Below are 27857 nucleotides of genomic sequence, written 5' to 3' on the forward strand. Positions count from 1 at the left end.
CTGAAGGGCGTCCGTTACAGTCCTCTGCTGGTCTCACTGTTTTTCTGACTTGGCATAAAAATACCAAAGAAGTGTCTCAGATAAGGGTGGGGGGTGGGGGGAACTGGCTCTGAGAAGATTGCATCAGTTTAAGTCACATTGAGAGGATGCTTGAGGGCAATTCATCAGAAATCTCCCTCAAGGGAATGAGGAATAATAGACTCCTTATGGGATAATATAAAATCTAAAGTAGGGAGAAGTCACTATTTGGTATTATGTTGTATTGTAGTCTCTGTGGCTGCTGCAAGCCTGGACATCATGCATTTACTCATTACATATTTACTTTAAAGGTAGCCTTCATTGTATTTTCTTCATATTTTTTTGTAATAACCGGTGAATCAGAGAAATCAGACTTGACTTGGACAATACGACTAAAAACACTGCCATAGTATCAGTCAAACTATAATTTCTTTCCAGTTAATAGACTGAATTTTTGCTCTTGACTAAAACCTGGAGAAACAACATTGTTATTTGTACAAACAACAAAAATGAAACCACACAAAAGAAGACAAAAACACATCTGTAATCTCAGAGTTAGTGATTAAGAACTGATTTTTTAAAACTGATTAAAAGACAGTTTTGTTGAAGAAGACTACAGAAACACTACTCGGTATTATTTTCTATTTTCTTGTGGTCTATGTGGTTGTGGTAATCCTAGGTGAAAGAGAATGTAACCTATAGGACATCATACAGTTACTGTAAAGGAAGCCTTCATTGTGCTTTCTTCATATTTTTTTGTAATAACCAGTGAATCAAAGAAATCAGACTTGACTTGGATGATACGACTGAAAACACTGTCACAATATCAGTCAAACCATAATTTCTTTCCAGGTGTTAGACTGAATTTTTGTTCTTGACTAAAACCTGAAGAAACAACATGGTTATTTGTACAAACAACAAAAATGAAACCACACAAGAGAAGACAAAAACACATCTGTAATCTCAGAGTTAGTGATTAAGAACTGATTTTGTAGAAAGAAGACGACTACAGAAAGACTTGGTATTATATTTTATTTTCTTGTGGTCTATGTGGTTGTGGTAACCCTAGGTAAAAGAGGATGTAACTTATAGGACATCATACATTTACTTTAAAGGAGCATTGTGTTTTCTTCATATTTCTTTGGAATAACCTGTGAATCAAAGAAATCAGACTTGACTTGGACGATACAACTAAAAACACTGTCACAATATCAGTCAAACCATAATTTCTTTCCAGTTAATGAATTTTTGTTCTTGACTAAAACCTGAAGAAACAATATTATTATTTGTACAGACAACAAAAATGAAACCGTGCAAAACACATCTGTAATCTCAGAGTTAGTGATTAAGAACTGATTTTGTAGAAAGAAGAAGACTACAGGGAGACTACTTGGTATTATATTTTATTTTCTTGTGGTCTATGTGGTTGCAGTAACCCTAGGTAAAAGAGGATGTAACCTACAGGACATCAAACAATTACTTTAAAGGAGCATTGTGTTTTCTTCATATTTCTTTGTAATAACCTGTGAATCACAGAAATCAGACTTGACTTGGACAATACAACTAAAAACACTGCCACAATATCAGTCAAACCATCATTTCTTTCCAGTTAATAGACTGAATTTTTGTTCTTGACTAAAACCTGAAGAAACAACATGGTTATTTGTGGTTTTACATTATTTGTCACTAACAACAAAAATGAAACCATACATAATAAGACAAAAACACATATGTAATCTCAGAGTTAGTGACCAAGAACTAATTTTGCCGAGTTTTTAAAACTGCTTAGAGGTCTGCTTGAGGTCTATGTGGTTGCGGTAATCCTAGGTAAAAGATGACGTAACTTCGGTCCTCGAGGGCTGGTATCCTGCATGTTTTAGATATTCCCCTCTTCCAGCACATCTAGAAGCCCTTACATCGTTATCAGGCCTCTGCAGAGTTTGATGATGAGTTGATCATTAATTGAACCAGGTGTGTTGGAAGAGCGAAATGTCTAAAACATGCAGGATACTGGCCCTCAAGGACCAGAGTTGTGCACCCCTTCTATAGAATACCATACAATTACTTTTTTTTTCTTTTTCTTTTTTTAACTTGTCTTGTCTAGCATCATAACAGCAGAATGGTAGTCTGGCTGCCTTTTGGAGCTGAACAAATTCGTTTTGCCAAGGGAAACTTCATAAAATATATGAGGCTGCCCTTGATATTCTACTGTCTTTATTATGAGTTTTGTTGAACCACATTTCGATGCTGGACCTGGGCGGGGGGCGGGGGGGGGGGGGGGGGGGGGGGGGATAAGAAAGAAGAAGGTGGCGAGGACCCTCACAACAAATAAGAAAATATCAACAATATGAACAGTAATAACCATGGTGATAATTATAATGGTAACAATAACTAGAACCAGAACTGAGTAAACTGGGCAGAAGAGAAAGAAAAAACAAACAAACAAACAAACAAGTAAACAAAATTAAAATAAAATAAATAAGACCTATTAAATGTGGAATATAAAAAAAGAAAGCATGAACAGAACATCATAAACTGCCCAAATAATACCAGCAACAAATCCACGCATCAGTTGTTCACATTAATCTCCTGTGACAGAGTGATCATATAATTACTTTAAAGGAAGCCTTCATTGTGTTTTCTTTCTGTTTCTTTGTAATAATCTGTAAATCACTGCCAAATCAAAGATGTCAGACTTGACATTCTCATGACAAAAATTTTAATATAGACAACATCAGTCAAATCACGATGAAACCATATGAAACAAGATGAAAACATATTGGTAGATCCTGTGAAGGTCAGAGCTCATTGTGCAGATCTTTCTTCACTATAAAGAAGAGCAGTGCAATCAGAGTCCTTATTCAAGAAGATGAAAACTGCTGAAAGGACAGTTATTGGTAGAAGACGACGACAGAAACACTACTTGGCACTAAATTTTGTTTTCTTGTGGTGTACGTAGTTGCAGTAAGCCTAGGTAAAAGAGGGAAACCTAAAGGACATCAGGTGGAAGGGGAACAGAAATTAAGAATACTAAATCACTGACACCTGTGCAGGGGTGACATCCAAGAGCCTTGTCAACTATCCATCAACAAAGCAGCAGATGTCACCTTATTCACCCAGGGGAAGGCATCCAGGCAGAAGCGGAAACATTTTGGGCTTTGCCATTAAACTGCCTTCAAAATAATTTCCCTTTTTTTGCATTCTGGTGATTAAAACAAAGCAATCTAGTCTGACAGATGTTTTATGAAATTGATGTCCCTCTAATTTATTCTTGTGAGCTCTTCTTGGTCAACACTGCAGCCATATTTGCTTTAAAATAGATTTTCTCCCTGGAATTGCAAATAGTGGTCATATCAAACTCTATCACTTGCCTTTTTTTTTGTTACCTCGTGATCAAACATGAGGCTTTGTATTCCCATAAGGATGGAGTGGTCACAGCATCATCTGGCAGCTACGTCCAAACAACCAATGAATATTGATGGAGGTAAAATGCCTGTGGCTGGACACTCATCCTGGACTCAACACTGAAGGCCACACTGCATTACCAAAACACTAGTGGGAATATGTCCAGTTTGTATTTATCATGAAATCCAGTGATAACACCCTGCACACTGAGTTGAGATCCCACTGAGGAAAACTAAAAGAAAAAGAGCCTCAAGGACAGGAAGTCAGTAAGACAGATAGCACTGATTAACACAAGTTGCTTCACTGGATCAAACTAGAAAAAGGCTAATTGAATCAAGGGAATTTCTTAAGAAGCAATGAGGGTATAAGTCTACACTCTGCGTCACTGTGAGAATATGTATTGAAGTGAAAGCACATCAACGTCTAATATAAAAACAAAATGTCATCGAAGAATAAATCCAAGGAAGACCAAATTCTTGTGATGCTGTGGTGACTTACCAGTATTCAAAATCCAGGCAGCTGTAATTATTTCACCTTTTGACAAAACTAACTGAGCAGAGCACATAAAAACTCAGTCTTGAGGAAGGATGTTTATGATGGTAGATTACCACAAAGGAGCCTTTTGTAAAAAGAAGGCGAGCCTTGTTTCAGCAGTGCAAGGCTTTCTGAGAGTCATTAAACACTCACATAATGCAATACTTGGCAGTCAGCAGTCTGAATTTAGCACCTAAGGTGCCGGTTTGTTGTTGTTTCCTGTCTGAGAAAACAATTCAGCAATCTTGTGGGTGGTAAAAGTGCAAGAATCAAGCTTGATAACAAACAAAACACTCTATAAATTCCGCACATTTTCAGTTGTGATGATTTAATTCTATTCTTTATCTTTTACCCTACAAGTCGCAGTTTACATTAGGTAGATTGTAGATTAATACTTCTTTAAATTGAGGTATGAGAGAGTCAAGTCTATTGAACTGTGTCACGCATCTGTTTCTGAGTCTTTTAGACTGTGCTATTTTAGACTGATGTGAATGACGAGTCATTATGGCACAGTAAAGCATAGTAATGATATGAGGGAAAATGAACAATGACATAAAATTGACATTATAATTACATTTTAAATTATGAGTGAAGAACAATTTACTGAAGTGCCATGCTCAAGCATTTCCATGTACTTTTAGTTGCCGCCTTGAGATCCTTGATGGCTTTTCATAGAACGCAGTGGTTTCTACTCAATGGCTATCTTATAAATCTAGTGCCCTTCTGCACTGCTTGCCCATATGTAAGTATAGTACAGATTCAACATGCTATCAGACACTTGGCCCCTATTCATTTTCCGTTGAGTGTGGTGGTCATGAAACACTCTTTGCTAAAGAAGTGCTGCATGGTGAAATAGACAGTAGTTAACTACTTTCTTTAAACCCACAATTTCTGCAATGATTGTACAAATGCAACACTGACTGAGTTGATGAGTGACAGCAGTGACAAATGGCACAGTCTCTCTTGGACTCTAACACTGACCAACACTTCTTTGTGCATCATCAACAGAATAGGCTGATTTCCACTCATGCCTAAAATGTCTTATATGTTCAAAATATTTGGATAATATAATAATAACTTTATATACCCAGTCTACATCAGACACACATCTCTTTATCATCCTGCTTTCCCCCTTGTTTAACACAAAGCAAAGTAAAACTCTAATTAAAACATGTCTGTATTGGAAAGACAGCTCAGTAGTTGAACAGAAAGAAGACGCTTGAATCGTGTCACTGAAATCTAACTCACAGTGTTTCATGCATATCATTTGCAATGTGTTTCAGCAGAAATCATCCCCGGAGAGCCGCAAGTATCAGGAATAACCTTCAACTGTAAGCACCCAGCTTCATCTAAAAAAGCAATTCGGTGCTCAAAAACCTTGATTTATCTCGAGGAATCATTCATACATTACTGTCATGTCTGTCAATTGCAAAATTGGCCCTGATCATGAGGGAGTGTTAGCTGGTGGCAAGGTCTGCGCTCTCAGCCCATTAGGACTCATAACAATGTGCAAAATGGCGCTAATTTTAGTCTGACATTTGTTTCAGTATTTCTATTATGCACACTGAAAATCAATACAAGCATAAGTGCTTAAAACTCCTTTTAGCTTCACTAATATGCTTACTGTTGACAAGGACACGCGTTAAAAAGTAAAGAAAAGCAGAGGACTGATTACATTTTCCTTTGGTTTGCTGACAGAACAGTCTCAGTTGAATAGTAAGTGGGACCGGCTGAGGTTGCACACATGTAAATACTGTACGCCTCATCTTTTAAGTAAGTCACATTTGAAACAGCTGAACCATAAAAGTAAGAAATAATTAGAAATCTGCACCTCAAAATTTACAAAATTGTTCAATATGCTTCACGGCTCCCACTCCCTGATGCAGGAACAACCTCAGTTCTGGTGCATCACACTACACCCAGCAGCAGCACTCCCTTTTGCTTCAAGACAACCAATTTTTATTTGTCCTAGATGGAAAGAAGATATCTGCACTGTGTGGAGCCTGTGAAAGTCTGCACGTATTCAGACGCCCACGCAAGATCCAGCCTGAGAGAAAATAGGGGCAGCTAATTCAAAGTGAGCTAATTCTTGCAGCTAGTGTATGTCCCCTGTCAGAATCTGGTCCCCACAGACCAGCACGACATCTGGACGTGTCCCCTCTGCTCTGTCTGTACAGCTTTCATGTTTCCCTCAAGGGACTCAGACAGCTTCCTGGCCTCCCAAGTCCACCTAGTTTATTTAACATACAGAACAGGCACAGTTCACCACAACACATGAAACAGCACTCTTTTGGTCAGGACCAGTGATGCTAGTCTATATACAGAGATAAATGAAAACAGAAAAAAGAGGAGCTTTAAGGCAGCGCAAAAAAAAAAAAAAAAAATCACAAAGTGCTTGTCAACCAGTCAAACATTTGTACTTTCTTGTTCAGTTTTCTATCTTAATGGTAAAGTGTAAAACCAACGAGTGGGGAAATAATGCCTTTTGTTGCCTTTAAATGCTTTGTTTACACATTAAACCAATAGGAAATTCAATTACAATAGATTAAACACATGATGTCTTCAGTGCCCTACATCTTCTTTGTATGTAGGACCATATGCAATTAATTTATTTCTATGTTCCAACCTGAAAATAGAAAGTGTGAGTAATCCTCAGGGAGATTTAAAGCAAGTATGAAGAGAGAGCAGTAATCTTATAATCCTCTGTAATGTTGTAATGGTCTCTCAAAGCTTATCCAAACTAACTTTCCCAGAGGAATTCAATCACAGATACAGGTGGACAATAAAGAATGATGTGACTAATGCTCCTTGCGTAATTCAGTGATCCCGTCTCTGGCTGCTTCATTAAAAAAAAATCTATATATACACGGTCCCATGAAAATAAAATCACACGTTTACATTTATGTGTAGCCTGAAAGCCTTGTCAGATGTTTGTACATTAACTAATTACACACATGAAAGCAAATATCTACTTTCGAGGCTCACGCAACTTAGAAAAATAGAAAATTATTGTAGTCCCCAGTCAACACAGTGGTAATGCTTTAAAGTCCTATCGGCTGGGTAGAGCCTGCGCTGAAGGCGGGGGTGACTGGACAGGCTGCAGGAACTCTGAGGTGAAGACAGCCTCGGCGTATTCCTCCACAACGTCCTGAAACTCAGCAGCCACGTCTGCCAGAGCTTCTGACAACAACTCCTCTGCCAGACTGTGAGAGTAAAAGGAGCACAGAGATTAGAAAGTGACTGTTTAGACCACAGGTGTCAAACATCCGGCCCGGGGGCCAAAACCGGCCCGCCAAAGGTTCCTATCCGGCCCGCGGGATGAATTTGCATAATAACCTATAAATAATGACAACAACAATTTTTTTTCTCTTTGATTTAGTGCAAAAAACTTTAAATTATGAAAATGTTTACATTAACAAACTATCCTTTAACAATAAAATGTGAATAACCTGAACAAATATGAACAACCTGAAATGTCTGAAGAAAATTAAGTACAGTTTTAACAATATTCTGCCCGTTACTAAATGTTTTGTGCCTTTGTAGATCTGATCTGTAATGCATATGTATGAATGATAAGTCGAGGCAGAATATTGATAAAATTGTACTTATATTTCTTAATAAATGTAATTTTTTTCAGGTTATTCACATCCTCTTTGTTTGGATAGTTTGTAAATGTAAATATTGGCATAATCGGATGTAACTTTTACACTAAAACAATTTGGAGTTGTCATTATTTATTGGCTATCACGCTATTATTTTACTGGTCCGGCCCACTTCAGAATAAATTGGGCTGAATGTGGCCCCCGGAAGAAAAAGATTTTGACGCCCCTGGTTTAGACGTTTCAAAACCAGGCTCTACTTCCAAAAAATATGATGGAAATAGTTAAATTCTGGCAAAAAACAATAATTGTAAAGCAATTAATTTATCTGATTAATGTTTCATAGAAGAATAATGATGATACTCATCTGTCTGACCAGCTGCTAATGTAAAAACTCAATTCTACAGCCATGATGTAGCTCTATGAGGAAACTGAGCTGAATACTGATCAGCCACATAGTTCAGCATTTTAGCTTGATAACATTTGTAAATTAACACCAAACACAAAATACATCTCAACTTCTAGCTACAAAAAATAAATGACAGGTGGCAGAGATTGACAAGTCAGGTCTAGATATAAAAAATGTGTCCTGTCTGTTCCAATTATTTAGCCAATCCGTTGAGTAGAACAGAGATTTTTCACAAGAAATATGAAGCAAATGGTGCTTAAGGGAATGTGCAGGATTAACAAACTCAGGGATTTATCCTTTTGGGACTAAAAAAATACATCACTGCAATCGTTCTGAAAGGCATGTAAGTCGAGATCAAAGCAGTGGATTGACAGTAACAGAATAAGTAGCTATGTTGCTTTCATAGAAAATACAAAAGAATAAAAACTACATTTAATATAGCCTTAGGTGGGTATATTTTATTATTTTGGTTAAACAGTAGTTATACAATTTTCCAATCAATCTGTTTCCAGTCAAAATGAATAAGATTCTGCAGATGGTGCGGCATCACAGCAGCAGTAGTCTGCTCATTACCATCTCATCACTCAGACAGGTTTCTGCACTGTGCCAGAACAACAGTCAGGTGCACATGCCTATATGCTGAAATAATTGGGAACTTTCTCTTCCTACAATATTTCTTTTCCACCAAACTTAAAAAAAGAACACATTCATCTTTTGTAAATGTCTGTTCCTTCGTGTCTAACTGATAATGAGTGAGTGACTCGAGCAGTCAGATACCATGGATTGGACTAGGCAACCGTTTTCAGCTTTAATGTATGTAAAACAGTGTATTGATGTGTTCACTCACCCACACAAATCTGTGACAGAGGGAAAGAAAAACACTGAGTTGAAAATCTATGTTTTCAGCGCTACTCTATCGGATAAATGGATGCAGTATGCTCATACAGATGAAGGGTTCTCTTCTGAGTTCTGCACTGCAGCGACTTAAGGATTCTGTTAAGCATGCAAATGTGTGAGTGGGAGAGGACAGTGAGCACCAGGGACAGTGCAAACCATAAACTCTGCGTGACCCTCTCAGAGCAAGCAGGTCACATCACTTAGTTGTGACTTTCAGCCTATAGGAACATTTAATGTACAACCTGAAACACACAAACAAAAGATTTACTAACCCTGGAAATGTGCAATGTATTTCCATTGAGAATTCCACTGAGAGCAACAGTCCACACTTCTCATCTCATTCAATCACAAATTAGGACCTTTGATTTCATCTTTTTCATCTCCTTGGTGCATGTGATTGACTATTAATTTGGTTAAAAAAAAAAAAAAAAAAGGTATTCAGAACGGCTACATCTACACTGCTACATATTTTATTTTTAAGTAACATTCAATATGAAAATAATATTTATACAAATTGTATCCAAGTGTTTCCAGAATAACCTCTGTCCATTCTAACATGAGAGAACATATGACTAGACAAGAAAAGCACTCAGAGAGCACAGACCTCAGCCAAAACAGATCTGCCCCCCCCCCCCCCCCCCCCCCCCCCCCCCCCCCCCCGATCACCACCAAAATTTAATCATTTCTTCCTTGCGCCAGTATCAACATTTCCTGAAAATTTCATGAAAATCCATCCATAACTTTTTGAGTTATCTTGCTAACAAACAAACACGCACGCACGCACACAAAGCAAAGCGATCACAATACCTCCTGGCAGAGGTAATAATGCCACTGAACATGGGAATTACCGCAAATCGACTCAAACCCAACTCACCTCCTGTGAATGTGGTAGAAGTAGTAAAGGTATTAACAGTATTGGGAGTACTCATAGTTGTGCTGGTAGTAGTAGTAGTAGTGGTAGTGGTAGTAGTAGTACTAGTCGCAGTAGTAGCAGCAGCATGAAAAAAAGCATTTAACTGCATAAAAGTTGTGGAGTCAGAAATACCTGTAACTTTGTATCCATGTTGAAATAACAGCTCATAGTCAAGGCTGATGTCTAGGTTTTTACTAGGTGTCACATGACCAGGGAAGAACATCAGACCCAATCAGACAGCTAACTCAAATATTGCAGAAATCTCTATTTCCGTCTGTCCACAGAGCACAACCATGGGGCTTCACACTGAAAAAATTTCAAAATGCCAACACTGTTTCCAAAAAATTGTAGTGTATTTGTGTTAAATTTGTCATTTATTGCCACTGGTTAGTTGTTTTTTTAAAATTGTTATCTGTTGCAATTCTACATGCAACCCCTTTTAATGAATCCGCTCTAAAATTTCATAACTTCATCCTTGGCCCATTTCATTTCCTCTCTCGAAATTTCATGAAAATCCATGGTAGTGTAGTGGAGCTTGCATAATCCTGCAGACAAACGGACCTCTGTGGCAGTGTTAATAATCATGCGGGTGTCTCTATTCTTTACCTGTCCACAATGAACCAAGGGTTGAGGCCACCGACGGCATTGTGATCCACTGCATGCAGGAATGCCTCATAGTCCTGTCTGTTCCGCCTGATGCTGCTCAGCATGTGGCTTGGTACAGAGATAATAGCACCTCCACTTCTCTCTGCTGGGACTGGGAACACGGTGCTGCTTCTGAACTGCTGGTCCTCCAGAGACCCCTCCTCTGTCAGGCTGTTCTCAGAGAGGACACTGAAAAACAAGATGATGTAAGGAGGTAAACAGGTGATACCATTTTATTACCCTGATCCCCTCCATTCTCACTATGTAGTGTTCTTCTGAGGACTGTGGATGTGGAGAGAAGACAAACCCATTTATTGGGGAAACAACCTGAATGAAGTGCATCACTGTGAATGACCACCTTTCTGTGGCCAGCATAAAGCTCTGGATGATGAATTTAGGAGAGGTGTCAGAGTGCAGGCCGGCTCTCTGACAGAGTGAGTGGGGGCTCAGCTGGACATTGCCTTGGTCTGGTTTTATAATCCTCTGTGTTTGGACAAATCAGCCCAGCTCTTGCGACACCACTGTTGATGCTATATTTAGTGTTGCAGCAGTTCCCAAAGCAAAGTGCGGCCTTATTGTTCTCCCCAACCAGAGCTGAACTTGTTTCTGTTTTGACTGTGAGGGCTGCAAAACCATGGGGCAGCTATAAATATGAAAGTGCCAGCAGAGTCAACTCTGCTTCTCGTCCAAAACAGGTCGATTTAGTGTCTAATGGACATCACAGGCTCGATGTGGTCTAAAGCACAATACATCACTCTACAAATCCAATTCCCATTTGTTAAGACAGAACAGCACCTACACTGCACACAAAAATAGACAAATCAACTTCATGTTTGTCAGTGGAGAACATCACATCCCAATCACGTCCACCCATGTACAATTTAGCCTGGTAAAATGTCCCAAAAAATGATGAGCAGAATGACTCTTGGATTAAGAGTTCCAAAAGGCCCCAAACAAAGAAAAGGGAAGCGGTGGAAAAAGTCTAGATGGTGTTAAGTCACAAATATATGAGGTTTGAAGCTGTTTTTTAACAAAGGATTTGGCTTGTTTGAAATACTTGGCCTCAAAGGACAAGTGTAGGCGCAAAACCAAATAGGCAGGGGAGTAGGGGGGTGAGGGAGTAGGAAAAAAACACATGAAAGGTTCAGAATATTGCTGAGTGGAGCTTTCATCTTTTCATTGATTTGTTTGACCTGCTGATGGAGCTGCAGTGGGTCGGTCAGCATTAGCCCAGAGAGGAACAATCAGTGTGTGTGTCTGGGCTCCTCACCATGGATACATAAGTCTTATCTACTGCTCTGCCGATGTTTTCAAAGATAAAATCTCTCACTCCATTGTCTAAGAGCTCTTTCATTAGCACTCACACTCACACGAAAACAGCAATTGGTGAAGTATAATAGCCTCTACGTGTCAAATATGAGAGCTATTGGGAAATTACACTCAGCAGGCCCTCCATAAACAAAAAAAAAAAAAACCAAAAAAAAAAAAAGGAAAATCATGAAAAAAGTCTTCCAATGCCACTCTTACTCATCAAATACTGTAATCAAAACTCCAAAAGTTGACGGGCAGAATGTCTTCACAAGAATGTCTTTTCAATTATGTGACTGTCGCAATGTTTTCTGCACTTTCCTCAAATATGAGTACATGTGTGGCAAAACACTGCATGCACCACTTTGTGTTCCTGCTGACAGTAACACCTGATCTGTCTCTATGTGATGCAAAATGTGGATTACAAACAACTGATCAACATGCGCGATGAGCTGCTCACACTCACCAGCTGCGGAAATTACGTTCTTTCATTCCAAACACCCCGAAAATAAAACTCTAAAATTTTCTACACTGAATATAAAGAGCGCTGATGTGGATTAACACAATTGCACACCAACATAAAAAAAAGGTTATATTCTTTTAAATTCGCTGAGACAAGAGCTCTTCAGTCAGACACTGTTCATGCAATTTGACAGCAGAATTTTATCCATATCGTTCATTCTCACAGACAGGACTTTCTGTCTTTGTGATAAGTGAAGCAAATAGATCATATGGTGTCTACTTTGTGTGTGTCTGTGGCTAGTTCTGCATATTTAGTGCCTGAAACTGAACAACATAATGCAGGTGTGAATACCTGCTGAGATGAAAGTATTCACAGTATCTTCTCTGGAAAATTACATTCCTTAATGAGGTCAGTGGTCACTCTTTTTCATCCGAGTGCTTTGATAAATAGACCATAGAAGTAAAAGGAGCTGAACAGTCAACTCAATGTGATGCTGCAGATGAAAAACCACACCAGGGGTCTTGACACGACATAAAGGATTGCCTACTGTCTTTTTTAGGGATGGGATACACCTGACAAATAAATCAACAAGAGCTATTATCAGCAAACATGCTCCAGTGGGTTTTTGTTTTGGTGCCATGAATGCGATAAAGTGCGAGGTTACGCATTCAAAATTGATCTAACTTCATCTCAAAGTGTCGTGGAGAATGAGTCACCAAGGTTATTTTTACTTGCAAAATCACAACAACAGAGGAACTCCTCTACAAAGCTACGTGTTAAATAAATCCATTTGTTTTTCTGTCTCACACTTAATGACTCACAGCGTCTAAGTGTCTTACTTTCCCTGTGGAAAAGGGACAGTGGTCCGTCTGTTACGGCGAGGCTTCCAGTTGGACCACTGAAGGGCACATTACAGAGTGTCGATGGGAAAATAAAAATCTGCTCAGCATTCTGTCAAGAGATTTTCTGCATGTATTCACAGACCACAGCGAGAGTAATCGTTTATGACATTCTCTAAGCCAAGCCTTTTTTTGGGGCGGGTAATTTAGTATTTTACAGAACTGTTATGTTTGTATGTAACAGTAATTTCTGTAGTTTCGTTTTAAATGTGGTAAATCATCACTTTTATGCTCAATTATTCATACAATTTCAATTCATTTTTCAAACTGATTCTGTTTCTCACATACACACACAAACGCACATACACACAGTAGGGTTTTCAAAATAAAAGTCTCATTTAAAGGTGATGGTGGTTTTAGCAAAGGGTCACTTATGGGGCCATTATTGTAGCAATATTATTTGCAAATGCGTGTGGAGAGTTGAATGTCCGTATTTCAATCTGTCTGTGCGCAGTCGGATTTACAAATGTGTAAATGACGTTTGGGGCTACAAATAATCCATGGGGCCATTATTTGTAGCCCCAAACGTCTGACCCGTCTCGTTGTTTGCAGCCATCTTTCCTTGCCAAGGTGAATCATCTTCTTCTTCGATTTTTAGTGGCAGTTGGTGAACCTTGCAAGCACAACTCACGTAAACTCACGTCAGGTACAAGAACGAGCAAAGCCGAACGCAGCCGGAATGAGGGAGCCTGTGAGCCTGAGCCCAGGGCAGCTTGAGCCCAGGCACGCAAACCCTGGTTTTACAGACAAATCCCGCTGCGCATTTGTGGATCTGTCACGGCAGAAGTATAGCAAAATTAACGTGTGTAAAGAGAGCCAATCGAGAAGCCGCTTGACTTGTAACCAATGATTTGTCTGTATTTCTGGGTCTTGTAGTGAAAATACTTTGACTTTTCAAATCTGATTACACACACACACAAGTTGTTTTACACATTTGCAGATTGTTGTACAGACACACAAATCTCATCACGCATTTACAGATTCATTTACACATTTGCAAATCCGACTGCGCACAGACAGATTGAAATACGGACACTCAACTCTCCACACGCATTTGCAAATAATATTGCTACAATAATGGCCCCATAGTCGCTGGTGTTCCGTAGGGATGTAAGGAGGACAGACACAACAGGGTGGGAGCTGGTATCGGGACGGAGAGGTGTGAGTGGAGCTGAGGTGTTGACAGTCACGGGAGGCGGAACGCCCGGTGCGAGGTCCCGCCCAATGCTGCTTGCAGCTTTAATTTCGTTTTGCATTTGTGTTGTATTTTTAATCTTTTGTCCCTTACAGCAAGTCAACTTTCCAGTTGAGAAAATACAACGAATGAATGAATGAATTAAAGTGAACTGAACTTTGATGTGTGTTTGACCTTGTGCCAAATACAAAAATCCTCCCTGTTTAAATTAATTTTCAACTGAGCATCAGGCAAGTGATGAGCAGGCAAGTTGAATCTCCATTCAGAGCAGGAATAATGTGCCCAATATTTAATTACACTCAATGATGGTAATTCTTCATGTGAGAAGAATATTTACCAAATGGAAAGCAATCTATAAGACACAAATTATTATCAAGGTGCTTTTTAAATGTGCCATCATTTAAATCTAACTGCCATGTAATTGCACTACAAGTGCTGAGAAGCATCAAATGAAAAGAAAATTCTATGATGGACTCATAATGAGAGTCTCAGACAACAGACTAAGACTACATAATAACCACAAACCAACAGTTGTTGCTTGGACCAAGCCAAAAACAAGTAAGGCCATTAAAATCAGCAGCCTGGATAGCCAGCCAAAATAATTGCAATTAATCTCGGTCATCACAAAAAGATTAGTTTTCACTTTGATATTTGTTTTTCTAACACTATTTCAAAAATCCAATTATATTCACTGTGATTCTGTGGTAAAATGAAAATGACAAAAGCAATGGTATATAGTTTATAAAGCTGCTGCAATTTGAACTTAACAGAGAAAGGGATGCAGGCACGATTGTATGTTATTTATCCCAAATGAGTTGGCAGTTCTCAACTGAGTTTGTCACCATTAAGAAGACGCAATATTGTATACCTCAGTGAAAAACAGTTGTCATGAAAATATTCATAATACACTCTAAATGCCTGTACTGTGTTGGCTAAAAATGAATGCTTTTCCTTTATGGATGTTGGATAAAACAGAGTTGATGATGAGCCACAGAGACAGTGGCTCTCAGGGCAAAGTCTCTATTGTAGGAACAGAACCTGAGGCATCCAAAGACTGACTGACTTTAATTTGCTAATGGTGTTACTTGAATTTGTTAGAAACAAAATCACAATAGTTTGCCTGTGTCAACAACCTGCAGTCCTTTCACTCTTTAGTTTCTTCTTTCTAAGTTCTCATTAATTTAATCAGTGGAGCAGCTGTAGCCAAAGCCTTAAAGCAGTAGTTGGCTTTCCATGGAGTGTGATGCCAGAGTCAGGAATAGACTTTGCCCTGGGTAGGGTAACCACCAAGTGAGTTTTATGATGAGTAAGGCCTCCCGATGTGAGAGCAGGACAACAGCACATCATGTGGAGAAACCCCCCCCCCACTGTGCATCACTGGAAAAATATGAACCACTTTACTTTTCACAGAGTCCAGAGGGTTAAATTAAGCCCATAGTAAATTACCTCTTGAAGATAATGATGATGATGCTGTTGTTGGTATGGGAGCACAGGAAGTCTTTACATGTAATTTGCTATTTTTTCCCCATTTTGCACTAAGTTATCAGAACTGCAATTTTCACATATATTTTAAAAGTTTATATAACTATTAACTATTTAATAGAATCATGAGAACTGCACTGGAGTCACAATGAATGATGATAGATTAAACCCACAGTTTCAGTTCAAAAGACTGGAACGTAACGTAATTGGGTCAAAATCTGATACTGCCCTCCAGCTAATATCCTAGGTGTCCCTGACAACTATCTCTTTCTGCTGAATAAAACGGTTAGTAAAAGAAGCCATTAGCAAAAGATGAGAAATAAAAATTAATCGAGTGTTGAAAAGGGTAAAGGATATTGTAACCCACCCAATCTCCACAGGTTTCTCCAGGACAATATCAGCAGCAGGATCTGGCCTCAGGACTGGCCTTGTGAGTCTAATTGGCTGAGGAGAGGTTGGCCTTGAGCCTGGAGTACAGCGCTGAGGTCCTGGGAAGAACAAAGAGGAAGATAGATAGGGGGTGAGGGATTAGTGTATGGGTGTAGGAGCTGAGGTGGAAATGGAGAGCAGATATTCAGACCGACAAGTATCAGTTGGAGAGTTAGAGAGTGTGTGGGACACTTGAAGCACTGTCTCCACCTACAGGAGGCATCACAAACAATATTTAGAACAAAGTCACATTCTAAACAGATAGACGTTTTGAATTACATCATTATGTGTGTTCACCTGTCGTTCCTGGTTGATGCCAGTAAAGAGGGTCTGAATATGAAATAGAAGCAAATCGCCTCCTCACTTCCTCCTGATCCCTCTGCTCAGACACACAGGAAGAAATAGGAAAGGAAAAAAAAATCAGCATTGGCTTCAACTTTTCTCTTCTTCTGATGGAAAAATGTATTTGGGACACACTACTACAAACAGACACAGCCAAAAAAACACTGATTATTCCTTTGCAGAAAATGTGCTGCATATTCTCATTTTTTCCTCAATACTTTTACTGCTGTGGTATGTATTTAAAAAGTGACAATATGCAGCACTAGGAATGTTTGCTACGCTTTACTTTTGAGAAATGGTGGAAAACCCAAAAGCAGAAAAAAACAAAAACAGTCACTCTCTGAATCAATTAGGATCAAAGCACTTTCTGCTGAGATTGCAGATGGCAGTCGTTTTATTTCTAATTTGGCGTTCTGTTGCATTGACATGATTCCTTATGATCATTATGGTGGTAACATGGATCAATCAATCATTATATCAGTGAGAACACAGACATGTTCTCCTCTTCAAAACACTAAACTGGGTTAAATGAAAAATTTGAATTAGAGCCGTTTCCTGTGATTCTATTCTACTGCGTTACAATCTAACAGAAGCAGGGGATGTCTGTATGTGCATACATTACACTGTCAGTATGTTTGTGAATCATATGGAACTGTACGACTCATATATTTGTTATGTGTGTCAGTCAGTCAAACCATAAATCCCATAAATCACCTGGAGGAAAGACATTCAACAGGCAGCATTAAGAGGGTTTCCTTTAAAAAGCATCTCACTACTGAGAACATGCTTGTAAATGTACTGTACTTTGTGACATATTCTGTCAAAGAGGTGTGTAATGCATTTAAATATGTGGTATACTTCAACATCATCTCATTTACATTATTACAGGATGCCACAGATATCTGCATGTGGCATTCACACTCAATCTTCCAGACCCAGGAGTCAATGAATGTGTCATAACCCTTGCTCTAGATATGAAAGCCTTAAGTATATGGAAATAAAAACAGTGTAATGTTATGTCGGGTAAAAGAGAGGAAGATGTTACTTTTTGTTGGCCCTTTTTTTATTAACATTCAGTATCAGACATTTGCATTCGGTACATCATATGTGTATATCATACATCTGTTGTCTGCTCTAAATGCCAGAATAATATTTTTGTTTTATGTCAGATAACCAATTAAAAGAGGAAAAACTATGTACAAGTAAGAAGTGAGCTTTTCCATACAACACAATCACTGATTTGTGAAAACAAAATCAGGCCTATAGGGTGTGACACAGTTGACCTAGTTTTCCCAGTATGAAGCAAATTTGTCCAATTTATGATTAACAAATGCTGTTATCTTTTCCATTTCATAAATGTCCATTGTGATTTCCATCCATCCATTTAAAGTTGGGCTCTCCTCTAACAGCCATTTCCTGGTAATAGTCTTTTTACAGGCCACCAGAAAAATGTTCATTAAATGTTTATCTCTTTTTGGCCATTCCTGAGGTAGGCCCTTTATTTTCTGCAGCATCGAGTTAGACTGAAAACTAATAAGCAAAAATAAATTAAAATGTTAATTTTCATTTCCATCATAGGAGATGCTGTGTTCACTTCACTTTCACATCTCTGAAGTGCATTTTGTTGCCTTTAAAGTCAGTGGTTTAATGGAAACCTGTTTTGAGTTTCAGCGTGAATAATACACACTTAAGTAAGGCCTTTAAGTGATCTATTGATTTCTGAGTGCAGTATTAGCCCTTATTCATTCATTAATCTTCTGAACCTGCTTTATCCTCACTATGGTCGTGGGGGGTGCTGGAGCATATTTCAGGCGAAGGCGGGGTACACTCTGGACATGTCGCCAGTTCATCGCAGGGCTGACATATAGAGACAAACAACCAATCACTCTCACTTTCACACCTATGGGCAATTTTTTTAGGTTGACCAATTAACCTATTTTTGGATGGTGGGAGGACACTGGAGTACCTGGAGAGAACCCACGCAAACACAGGGAGAACATGCAAACTCCACACAGAAAGGTCCCTGGTTGGAATCAAACCCAGGACCTTCTTGCTGTGAGGTGACAGTGCTATCCACTGCACCACCGTGTTGCCCGTATTAGCCTTAATTAAAACTGTAAATAAACACTCTTACTGTTCTGCGTATAGCGACTCTTTACTGTGCAATCTTCACTCTGGTACTGAAGGATGTCGAGCACACACTGAAATGCTTGCATTTTATTCACTGTGTCACATTTGTCACTGTCTGTACAACCTGACAATGTATTAAATAGAAATGTTTAAAATCTGCTCTTCCCTTTCTGTACTTAACACATTAATCACCTGTTTCTAGAAGACAAACAGAATGTGCTTGATAAGACAGGCCAGTAAGTAACACTAAAATGAAGCTGTCACAACAGAGACTATAAATAAAAAACGACCACCAGGTCCACAGTGACCTTTTACTAGTGGGTGTTTTGGGGGGAGCTCTCACCTGTATTTCCTCCATGCGAAGGAGCATACTTTCCAGGGTGGGCGCTTGAAGCCGACACTGGGCCGCGTCCTCCAACTGTCTGTCCGTCTCAGCTGCCCACGCTACCCGTACACTGTCCTCCAACAGATCCTCCAGGAGGGCTTCACTCAGCTGCTCAGCACTCTCTGCAGCCTGTGGAAAACAGCATTCACTATATAACTAATGCCTATTTACAAGCTTAGATGATACTTAATTAAACAATTGGTACGTTCTTGTTCTGTCATTACAGCCAGGTTACCAAAATTAGTATTTATTAATTTTTTCTGTGAATTATTGGCAGCATTATCATCACTCACCCTCTGCGCAGCCTGCTCAGACAGCCTATTCTTTAGTGAGGGGATAATCCTGTTTCTGGATTCACCAATCTGCTGTAGGAAATAGACAAAAACATGTTCCTTTCCATCAATCAGAGGCAAACATTGCTTACTTTTACTGTAGGAATTCAGAAAATAAGATCAGGTGTTTAATATGAAAATTGATAATATATTTTAAGTTCCATTTCCTCTTTTCCCAATGCTACAAAATAGGAAAGAAAAGAAGATACAAAACTGGCATTATCCCTACCTGTGCTTCATCCAGAAGGGGCTGTATTCTCTCCATAGCCTTCTGTTCAGCTCTCTCAGCCCACTGAGTTGGCGAGAGCACTTCAGTCCTTTAACCCAAAACACACCCACAATGCAAGCTGTCACAAGAAAAGTTCTGTGGCTGAGAGCTTAAACTTTACGACACCTGGGAGGGATTTTATTTTCCTATACAATACTATTGCTACCCCTGACATTATGTCAATTTGTTGTCCGGGCCAAACTTTCATCCTGTACATGGTGAATTAAGAAAACACACAGATTTTCATTCTGTATAAAACACTAAATCACTTGATAGACCTACTACATCCTGCAGTATTTACTGCTCATTATGTGCCTCATTTCTGACCTTACATGGTTAAATGACACATTGTTTCATATAAAAACATACAATATACATTTTCTGTTCAATTATTTGCTGGATATTGTGTCCCTGTTTTAATCTCCATTTTAAGTGGTATTTTATTTGTAAGGCTGAGTGCAATGAGGTGTATGGCAGATTACTGTGGATGAGTGCTTTGGGTTGGCAGTGAGATTTATTTGTTTAGATATTTATGTTTCCTGCCTGATGGAAATGTGTTCCTCTTTTATGGAGCCTAAACGGTCAGATAATGTTTCTGCAAGTATATGCTAGACTGTAAACACTGTACTATATAGCACTTGATCAAGAGCTGCCCAGGAAGAGGTTTCTTGTTGTCATTTGTTTAATTAGTCCCATTCACTGGGGAAATTTGTGGGTAATAAGTCGTTATTGTTTCTGGGACCATTTTGTAGCTTGTTTTTTCTTGTCATGATGACTACAGTGGTTACAATTACGATTCCAGTGGGGACAATTAAATGAGCAATTTTTTGGATAAAACATATTTCTAACAGATGAGTCTATGTGCTCATCTTCAGCTTCATCCATACCTCAATCTCTGAATGCGTTCGGCCTCTTCTTTACTCAGTTGATTGAGCTGTTTCAGTCTCTGCATAGTCATCTTTTCCAACCAGGCTTCTCTGCAGCAAACAAGTAATCACAGAATTATGCAAAAATACTCAATTAGCATTTCACATCAATAACTGATGATCCGTCTCTCAAAAATTAGGCCCCCCATCACCCGATTAACTGGACAGCACAATTGCTGTAATTAAAATTTGATTAAAATAGAAACATATGTGGGACACTCAATCACTGAGGTACTTGTGAGCACTAATGCGGGCCAACTATTAATCAGCCACAAAGAGAAATGGCCTTAATCCAGCATGCACCTCAATTCATTTATTGGAAAGATTTAACTTTGAATTAGAATCAGAGTATTGCCTGTGGGTTTCTGCAAGTGGGGTCTGACAAAGAGGTTAGAAATAACTCATCGATTGCACAGACTCATTAACGTTCATTTTGCCTGGATTCGCTACATTCATTTCCTATTGCAAGGATAGATAATCTCACATAGGGGTAAAAATAACAATTTAGCACCACTAAGTCATCTCATGAAAACATTATATTATAAAATATGAAATTGTGTATGAAATTATGCATGGAGGGGGTTCACCTTAATGCCTCATCCTGTGCTTGTTTCTTCTTTTGTGAGATTAACACAGGCTCTGCTCTCAACTCATCATTAACCTTGTGTTTTTGAGGACTCTGCGGGGTCTTCACAGGGGAAAAAAGACAACGAGGCTCTGGTCTTGTCCTCTGGTGAGGGGATCTGTTAAGATTCACACCAAAAAACAAAAACACACAGTAAAAAGAAAACCATAAAAATACCATAATATCTTATGTTTATGAATAAATATTACTATTTTGACAAAGTCTACTACCCTGACCTGAAAGACTGTTACTCACACAGTTCTAGTGCACTGCCTTACAACAGCTGTCCTTATTTCTATTTTTAATTTCACATATTGATTCACAATGTTTTCATGTGCAAATTAATCCTCCCTGATTCCAAATGGTTCATAGAGTAACCTTGAGATTCATGTTTTAAACATTATTAACAGACAGTAGAGCATAACATTAGTTATACAACAAGAGTGAATTATTTAGAGCAAGCCGAGTGAGCACTAATAGGCTAGAGTTTTTAAAAATCTAATCATAACTGAGACAGATAAGAGGCTCACCGCTGTGGAGGAGGAGAGTGAGGGGATGTAGGTATCCAGGGCACAGAGTGCTCTTTTTGAGGGAGCTGGTTCACTCTGAGCTGAGATGAAACTGTAGGCTGATGGAACCTAGCATTTTGTATCTGATTGCGCTATTAAAAAAAACCCAAAGATATCAATTTAACATGATTAAAAGGTTGGTGATGACCCTTGGTACAGCTGACTTAAAAAAGTGGTCAACATTTGAACTCAGTATTTAACTCTGTACAAGTCATGTACATACCCTCATTAAAATGCCAGCCTTGTTTTTCTCAGTGTGTAAGACTCCTCCTTTTTTGCTGGTGTCATTTGTGTGAAATCCATCATGTTTCTCTCTTAGCTCCCTCTGCTGGGCGAGCCTCTCAATGCCAGCCCTCAGCACCTCCCTTCTATTCATGCGTTGGTAAGAAGGAACTCTGGGCTTCTGTGAGGACATTTTCTTTCCTGCAAGCCAAAATGTGTTATGACACCATTTAATTTTTCATTCACCCACTACATAAATAGAAACGTTTCAATAACTATCCAGTGCTTACTAAAAACTGTACTGTACAGAACCTTGTTAAACACATAATCAAGAAGTTGAAAACTGAGGAGCAGTTAGCAAATTAGTTTCCACTCTTCCTCACCAAGTGGATCCCAAGTGACAGCTTGATAAGTGGAACAGGGACTTAAGTAATGCCACAAGGACATTTGTTTCCAGGGAAACCTGGTCTGCAGCTAAAGCTAAATGTAGATATTTATGTCATCTCTTCCACAGGATGCCTCGTTGCCCAATTGAAAACTGCAGGAGTTATTTGCTCACAAGGGGAAGCAGCGGGGGAGGCCAGACCTCTACACTTTTGTCCCTGTTTTTCCATCACTTCCTCATGACTCCTTATCAATTTTCAGCTTGGATACAGCTATTTAAGCACAGTGGGAGGTCCAAACACAACTGCTCAAAAGCCCTTAGGTAACTTCCAGATACACTGGAGACCAAGTGAATTTTATCAACAGGCAAATATACTATTCATTATATGTGAAGTTTTTGGAGACATCAGCATCAAACATGCTGCATGTAAGGATGTAACAATTACTGGTATAACAATAAACCAGGGTAAAATTCCTGACGGTTAGTATTACCGTTTAAATTCTAATTATCACTAAAACAGTGTTTGATTACCGCACTTTCAAAACTCACATTGATACTGCTCATTTCCTGGAGAAGCAGCGGCACTCCAGGCACACATGCCCAGTTTGCAATGTTGGGCCTGTGAAAACATGGCTGAGGCAGCCATACGGATAGGCTTCTGAGATCTGGGGATAGCGGGTTCCCACACCGGGTACAAGTGCCCAGACCTGGTCCAGGCTCCAGGACCCGTCCCATACATCTCTCTCTCTCTCTCTGTCACTGTGACATTCAGAATGATTTGATATGGGAAATGGTCAAACAAGCTCCACTATGACCTGTCCAGCTACTTTTTTCCCCACTCAAAAAAAAAAAAAAAAAACCACTCAGGAATCAATAGGATAATTGATAAGGAATTGGATTGGTAAACAGAATTGACAATGGCATTGATAGTGATAAAATCCTACTAATTCCCACGCTTAGTGCAGATATCTCTTATGGCCATAACGTGGCCATAAGAGATATCTTTAATGCACATTTGTACACACACACACACACACACACATATATATATATATATATATATATATATATATATTTTTTTTTATGTTTCTGCCAACGGAAAGTACATTGTGTGCTATTTTATTTGTTTTTTTCTAAATACAACTTGGTTAAATTATTTCAGTGTGTGTATAAGTACTTTTTGAATATTTTGAGCACATTTCAACAATACCGCAATTATAATGATAAACGTGATAATTTTGGTCACAATAACTGTGATATGAAATTTTCACACCATTACATCTGTAGCTGCACATAACTTTTCAAGGACAATTCAGCATTTCTATTAGGTTATTAAAGTGTGAAATTACATTAAGAATTTTTGCTCCTGAGGTCCTGGAATTACTAATCACATGCTAACTTATCAAGAAAAGAGTGCTCACCACGGATGCCTCTTTTGGGATTTGCAGGTTTCCGAGCATTTTGAATAGTTGCAGTGGTGGGACCCCTGGGTGCCGTAGTGGGTGATCTGCCACTGTGAGGAGCCCTCCTGTGTGGAGGACATGCTTGGACTTGCACCTTTCGAAGCATCTCTTGTTTACTAAGGGCAGAATCTAAAGCCTGAAAGAACAAGAGCAATAACTGAATACACTACACATAAAAATTAAAAACATAAACTAAGCTTAAATATACTAAACTTAACTGCACTTTTGTCACTGTAGCATCAAAATCCTACAGTATAAACTAATGACAGTGTATCAGAATGCAGTACTCAAAAAATTTGGAAATAATGAAAGAAAAAAAAACAAAACAAAAAAAAAAACACAACTTCAAATCATAACCATAAATGTAGAGCCAAAACAGAAGAACAAGATATATTCAAAATTATACCCATTCTGAAGGCTCCTCACCTCTAGCTTCTGTAGAATGTCAAGGGCAGATTCAGGTATATGAGAACCTTGGTCCACCTCAACTTTGGCTGAACATAAAGATAGCTGGCGAATCAACTGTCCAAGTTCTTTAAGATGAGGTGGCGAGTTACAATAAGATAGATCTGAAAGCTGCTGGGAAACAACTTGCAGGGCCCTAAGTGCACCCCGATAGGCAGCTGCAAGTCTGCTGATTGCTGTGGACTGAGAGGGAAAAAAATGACCCAATATTTACTTCAATATTTTATCACCTATTACTAGCAAATCAATAAATGGCTCTTTCATTATATATAAATAAAAGTGTGATGACACTGAAAAACACACCTTTTTAGTGTTCCACATTTTCTGCCCACGTAGCTTCTCTATATCTTCCTGTATCTCTTTTACCTAATGAATTTCAATTTATACATCAGTGCTTATAGGTGCAATTTAATTCATATCAACTGTCAAGGTTTATTTTTACATCGGTAGAATAGAATCGAATACAATAATTTATTGTTATTGCATTATACAATACAACGAAATTTAAAAGCTCTTCACTGGTCATTCACTCCCACACATGCATGCATACACACAATCACTTACACACCCACACAAGCAGATATCAAATGTTCATAACATTTGAGTACCTGTTGTTGGAGTACATAAATGTTACGCGCCGAGCGGGCTGCCTGCTTCTGTCTACGCATTTCCAACTTGCTTTGCTCTTCTGGCTCCAGGACCTCTTCTGTTTTCTCCCCTGTTTATGTAATATAAAACCAAATTAAATGGGTACAGACAGTGAGTAAAAGCTACCATTAAATGTATTAGCCTATATAGTGAATTTTATGACAGAGGATTATTGTAACATAATGGTTTTCAGGGTTACCTATGTTTGCCAGCTCCTCTACTTTCTGGATGTAGACCTCCAGCTCATTTTGGAGCTTGCGTATCTCCTGGCTTAGAGGAGCCTGCTGGCCTTCAGGCTGCCTGGGGCCAGGGTCTCTGGTTGGTGGAGACAGGTAAACTCGGGGCCTGAGAGAAAAGTGATGTTTCTGTGATCTATGCTGTAATGATTTGGCTCTAGGTTGTGCCACTTTCTCTTTAGGACTGGAGACCTGTTCCTTGGATTTATTGGGAGTGGCTGCTAGCTCCTGTTGAAAATGGAAAAGACTTCACTAATTAACTAAACAAAACACCAATAAAGATTTAGGTAGAACATGAACTGGCACACTACACAAAGTAAAATACATACTATTCATAATATCAAATACCTGCAGGAGTTCCACATCACTTGTTTCAAGGAGAGAGGCTTGGGAAGGTTTTGGGGGGGATTTGCTCAGAAATTCAAGGTGCTTTCGTCTCACATCTCGTTTGGCCAGTTTAACTGCAGCCTGCAGCCTCTCCTCAGACAGAGTGGTGAAGTTTATGGAGCTCCTGGTACTGCCAGCTATGTCCTGTTCTTCTGAAAGTGGTAAAAGCTTCTCAATCACAATGGCGCCTGGTGTGTGGACAAAGGTGGCTCGGTTCTTAGCACTTGCAGGGACGCCATCATTGAACAATAGCTGTGATTTCCAAGATAAAAAATATTACAAGGTTGACATGAAAAATAATTGTGTATTTTGAAGCTAAAAAATTAATATATTGGATGAGAAGATTTACAATTAATGTTAATGAAAGTTTGTTTCAGACAGTTGATTTATGTTATTCTGGCCACTGTTTGAATAAAAACAGAAGTAATATGTTCTTGAAGCTGTGATAAATACAAATGGTTACAGTTGGATTTTGGTATAGACTTATATCTAAGTCTACAAGACTTCAATTGCTGCTGCTGCTGTGAATGGGTAGCTACTTGTTAATGTTTAAGTCTTTATATGAATAACTTGCATCAAGTAAGGTGAGTCAAATAAAAATTGCTTACATTGAGTAAATTCTCTCTTCATATTAAATAACTCAATATAACTTACTGGTAAATTTTCATATGATAAGCTTTTGAATATATTTGCCTGGCATTGTCAGATACACTCTGTAATGAGAATTCATCTTCCCCCGCAGTTCATTTTGGTCATCACCTGCAGGCTCAGACCAAAATGTCTTTGGATGCAATTGGATAGATCTACAGACCATCAGAGCAGCAGTCACAACAGCCAAAGTCAACAGACAAAAGCTAAATCTAGACAGGGAGTAGTCACAGCTGTAAGAAGTTAGTAAATAATCCTGCTTTTCCTGCTGAACGTGGTGCTTCAAGATCTTGTGGAGATTATGTGTATGCTTTTGTTTTCAGGCCTTATTTTATTTACATTATCAAATATGAAACACAATGTTTTAACTGTTTTGTTGTTTTAATTCTGATTTTCTAAAACTAGGCTTGAAGCCTTCACTTCAAGCTCCTCGACTGGAGCCACTGTTCCCTGTTCAGATGCTGGTTTGCTGGGTGTCTTCTATGTACTGTATATATAAGGTCCTCATTTGTGAAGTAGCATATATGAACTATGATTTTTTAACTTTTTGCCTCTTAGTTACTTAAATGATCTGAACTGTTCTAACCATAAATAAGTTGTTAAAACCACAAACAAGGGTCTGGTTACTTCAACTTTCACTCGGAATCAAAAATGAGAAAATAAACTAAAAAATAAAGTTATGATTTGACTATTATCTCGGTGAGTACCAATACTGGCTAATAAGTTTTTTTTTTTTTTTAATCAGGGTAACTTTTTTCATACTGGTTTATTTGTAGGTTTGAGTAGAGCAAAAATACACATTTCAGACTGCTCTCTAACATCCTCCTGGAAAACGAAACACATTTAACTTGCAATATGGCATTTCCTCCAAATGTTGCAGCTCTGACTAGACTGAATATAATTTAGTAGTTGTGAGAAATGAACGAGCAGCTAGTGGCCATGTGTGATAATTTAACAACCAGGAAGAATACTTGCCCATAATGAAGATACAGCTTATTGCAATGATTAGCTAAACTCTTCTTTCATTGTTGTTTACCTTGGTTTGTGATGTCCCTGTGGACATCTCTCGCCGGTTTGAGCTTACAATAACCCAGTTCTTCTCCTGATTCGTCGTAGGGCCACTCTGTAAATACTGCGCTGTCATTGTTGCAAAAATAACCTTGACTTCTCAAATGTATTACGCTGTTTATTGCTAAGAAGAATTAGCGTTAGCTCGTAATGCTAGTTTGCTGAGGTTCAATTTATCTTTAAATGAACGCTATCCATTTACGCATTTATACTATGTCTAAGATAAGTTTTAACATTTACACTTCTATCAATACCCATTATATAACCGGAAAATACAAGGCAAGCGACTAGAATTAAATTAAAATGTACCACATGATTAACTTTCAACATTCCTAAGACTGTCAATAGTTTGAAACGCCGCCATGACAACAACAGAACGCCAGTAGGAGGAAGTAGAGCCTCAAAGTACGGGACGCCAAAGAGGTCATACATTACACAACCGCTTTTTTTTAAACACTACAATTTATGCCCAATTACAAACGGTTAGCTCTTAAAATTTTTTAGTGCTACAACAGGAAAATGACGTTTTATTGTTGAGCTTGTCGTTCATGAACATTCAAAA

At 38.7% G+C, this 27857-nt stretch overlaps 1 protein-coding gene across 1 annotated transcript; it reads right to left on the reverse strand.

Annotated features, from left to right (window-relative positions):
* Positions 1 to 6170: 6170 nt before the first annotated feature.
* On the reverse strand, positions 6171 to 27678 carry kiaa0753 (KIAA0753 ortholog). The gene is made up of 18 exons (XM_030152782.1): positions 27264 to 27678; positions 25541 to 25831; positions 25156 to 25420; positions 24917 to 25026; positions 24612 to 24674; positions 24270 to 24491; positions 23802 to 23979; positions 21997 to 22196; positions 21735 to 21865; positions 21167 to 21322; positions 20541 to 20630; positions 19615 to 19702; positions 19347 to 19418; positions 19012 to 19182; positions 16494 to 16575; positions 16135 to 16255; positions 10382 to 10609; positions 6171 to 7160 (listed from the first exon to the last, which is right to left on the reverse strand). Exons 1-18 carry the CDS (start codon positions 27369 to 27371, stop codon positions 7007 to 7009), a joined length of 2730 nt encoding a protein of 909 aa, XP_030008642.1. The 5' UTR covers positions 27372 to 27678; the 3' UTR covers positions 6171 to 7006.
* Positions 27679 to 27857: the final 179 nt, after the last annotated feature.

This window comes from Sphaeramia orbicularis, chromosome 13 (genome assembly GCF_902148855.1).
Source record: "Sphaeramia orbicularis chromosome 13, fSphaOr1.1, whole genome shotgun sequence".
Lineage (NCBI taxonomy): Eukaryota > Metazoa > Chordata > Actinopteri > Kurtiformes > Apogonidae > Sphaeramia > Sphaeramia orbicularis.